Below are 3,308 nucleotides of genomic sequence, written 5' to 3' on the forward strand. Positions count from 1 at the left end.
TTCTTGAATTTTTTGACATATTTTGCAGCATAATTTCTGTTGCAACGGTTAAAGAATTTAAAAAATAAAAAATTTATAGATTTTTAAAGTGAAGAAAAAAATGCACAAGTTCCTATGACTAAATCTAAATATTTGAATTTTCGATTTTTCTAACATTAAAAAGATATTTCGTTGCAAGATTACACAATATTGTTATACGACTGTAAAATATCTATGATTATAAATAATTCACGATTTACAGTTATTTCTATTTACAACTATAAATCTGAAAGAAAGTCTTCTGCGTATATTTCATATATATATATTTTGTCACATACAAGTTGAGAAATATTGATTTATTTGAATGTAATAATGCAGAAAAAAAATTGAGATAACTTGCTATATCATTCATAGCAGTAAATAATTGCGCTTTAACCAGTAATAACGTATATATTTATAATTTTAATTTCAAATTGGAATGCCAAAAGAACGTCGGCATACAAATACATATACGTACCGATGTCTCTTCAATTTTCTTTCAGCTGTAAAATTTATCATTTTGTCGTAAATGACAATTATATTAACATAAAAGTTAATTTTAGTTATACATTATGTACGCCTACTTATTTTTAAAAATTTCTCTAATCTTATAAGTGTCTCTTACATTAATTTTATATTAATATATAATCACCTTCCTCCTAAAAAAAATATATATATATACATCCATCACTATATTTAACTCCTCTTTTTTTCTCTTTAATTTTTATACTTGCAAATGCATATTATGTATAAAAGTGCAAATTTTTTTCTCGTAAAATTAGATATATCGATTTACATATGGTTATTTTATTTAGAAATTAATTTTCCTGAAGAAAGTGAAAGAACGTTAGAATAATAATCTGTGACATTAAAAAATATGCATTTCCTTATAATACACATATTAGATCTTATTCAAGACTTAATATATATAAACTGAGTTCGTCACTTTAACTATTTTTGTAAAATATAATAAGCATTAGTAAAATACGTACTAAAAAGCGGTTTGTTTTTTAAGCTGTATTATGTTACATTTTCTGAGTTTAAGTGAATAAATAATTTCATAATATGTGCAGAGATAGATTTTTCAAAAATTCGAAATTTGGGCAAGGAAAAAAGTACAAGAGCGCATAGTAAAAATATTTAAATCTTACTATTAGAATTATCCTATTTCCTGTACTTGAAATAAATTAATGAACAAATGCATTCAAAGTTTGAAATAAAGGAAAAACACTGTAAATATAGCTAAATGAAGCAGAGTTTGCGTCTGTTAATATTTCGCAGCGACTCTGTTGACATAGAACGTGGACGATTATTAAGATCCTGTTGTTCTACGGACTTATTTTTATTTGAATGGCGAAAGGAGCGCGAGCATAGTAGATAGCACATTGATCTCTCATGCCAAAGATCTCGGATTCGATCCTGGTAGGAACCAAAATATTTATGCTCATATCTCCTCTCGAAAAAGGCCGGAAAATCTCTTCTGTGGGAGAGTCTTCGCCCACAGAAATACCTCTCGAAAAATTTGCCAATTTTTCGAAACCAGCATTAAAACAGTAAGTCCCATATGCTTGTGGCAATTAAATAATCAGCATGTACGCCACAAACATATGAGAGAGATGTAACACAGGCCTGAGGTCTAACGTAAGAGGAAGAAACAGAACAAATGCCTAGAAATAATGTCTTTGCTGACATTAGTTTCGTAATAGTGTGGAACTATCCGAGGCGTCGAGTGGTTTGCCACTCGGTGCGATTAACTCACGATCTATAGACCTGGTTCAATCTCACCTGCGCTCACATACGCAGTTTTTTCGCGTTTAAGGAGCCGAAAATAGCTCCATTTGATATTTAAGAGATTTTTAATCGTCCAGCGTTAAACTGTAGGTCCCAGTATTTATACATAAATTTGTTTAAGTCCGGATTGACTGATAAGTACGATGAGACAAATACTGATAAATACTGATAAATTTTTTATGTATTCTGCGTTATAATTTAATGGATCCAAAAATAAAAGTTAAAACCCTATAAGGATTTAAAAAATTTCTAGTTGAGAATACAAAATTTGAAAAATCTGAAATCTAGAAAACTCCATCAAATTTAAGAAATGTTATACTACATATTTTCTAGATTTAATGGAATCTCTCTCCTATGATTACATATATAAGTATAATTTGAACTCAATTATATAGAAATTACGAAATCAAATTTTTTTTCTTTTATGTCGTGATATCACTTGCATATACTTACCACAATATATCAAGGAGATTAAATGGGGTCCAAAAAGTTAAAAATTCTTGAATCTTTTATCAATACGTTCAATTTACAGGAAAAAATCTGTGAAGTCTAATTTAATTGTTATACATGATTGATGCGGTCGGAAGATTAACTTCAGTGTTTGCATCGGACAAGTCGGGTAGAGATAATACCACTGGTATGGGTATCACTTGAATCTTCCCCGAATCGTCTTCGCTTTGCAGCACCACCGCAGTGCCAGATTGTAAAATATCATTTGTCATAATTTCATCTGTTATTATCTCTGCGCCAGACTCTATACTATCGGCCGTAACTTCCTCGGTGTACATATTGGAATCTTCTATGTTCATAATTAATTCGGTAGCTTCCGATGCTTCTCTCGAAGTTTCTTCATACTCCTAGAAGAACAATCAAATTCACAAAAGCAATTTAAAAAAATCAATAAGATTGATCTGTTCATTAGAACTACACTTCATATATTGTCTTCAACATTTCCTTGCTGACAATAATAATCAGAAATGTTAAAATAAAGCTACTAAATAAGAGCTTTACCTGCTCATACACCTGTTCGTATTGCTCTCCATTTTCAAACTTGACTTCTTCGAACTTAACTATTTGTCCTTCTGATAAATTCGCATATTGTCCTTCCTGTTGTTCCTCGAATTGCTCTTCGGTAACATGCATATCCAGTTGATTCACCGAGCGCTTGACGGTATCGTCCTGATCGGATTCAACGTCAGAATTGACGCACGCCGGATTCGAATTCTTCTGTTTAAGATTTCTTCCGGGTACAATACGCTTGAAACCTGAACCACCGAGACTCTCGTGACGACGTTCATGCTTGTTTTTGTCGCCGAGATATTTGAAACGTTGCCGACACACGCTGCACGAATATGGGCGTTCATTGGTATGCGTACGCTCGTGACAAACGAGAGCACTCACTTGCTTACATCGCCAAGGACAATATCTGAAATATATTGAATAAACAATAAATAAATGTAATGATATGTAAATAATATATATATATATATATATATATA

The 3,308-nt window shown here is 31.2% G+C and overlaps 1 protein-coding gene across 3 annotated transcripts in view; it reads right to left on the reverse strand.

The window, feature by feature from the left end:
• Positions 1-2,241: 2,241 nt before the first annotated feature.
• Positions 2,242-3,308, reverse strand: part of LOC108751455 — an 8,248-nt gene continuing 7,181 nt past the window's right edge. For 2 of the 3 annotated variants that reach the window (XM_018491666.1, XM_018491665.1), the window contains exons 9-10: positions 2,821-3,235; positions 2,364-2,666 (exon numbers count right to left, since the gene is read on the reverse strand). In XM_018491666.1, coding sequence (XP_018347168.1) covers positions 2,364-2,666; positions 2,821-3,235 — 718 coding nt within the window. Of the gene's footprint in view, positions 2,667-2,820; positions 3,236-3,308 lie in introns of all 3 variants that reach the window. The other variant, XM_018491667.1, reaches the window with a different exon arrangement.

This window comes from Trachymyrmex septentrionalis, unplaced genomic scaffold (assembly GCF_001594115.1).
Source record: "Trachymyrmex septentrionalis isolate Tsep2-gDNA-1 unplaced genomic scaffold, Tsep1.0 scaffold44, whole genome shotgun sequence".
NCBI lineage: Eukaryota > Metazoa > Arthropoda > Insecta > Hymenoptera > Formicidae > Trachymyrmex > Trachymyrmex septentrionalis.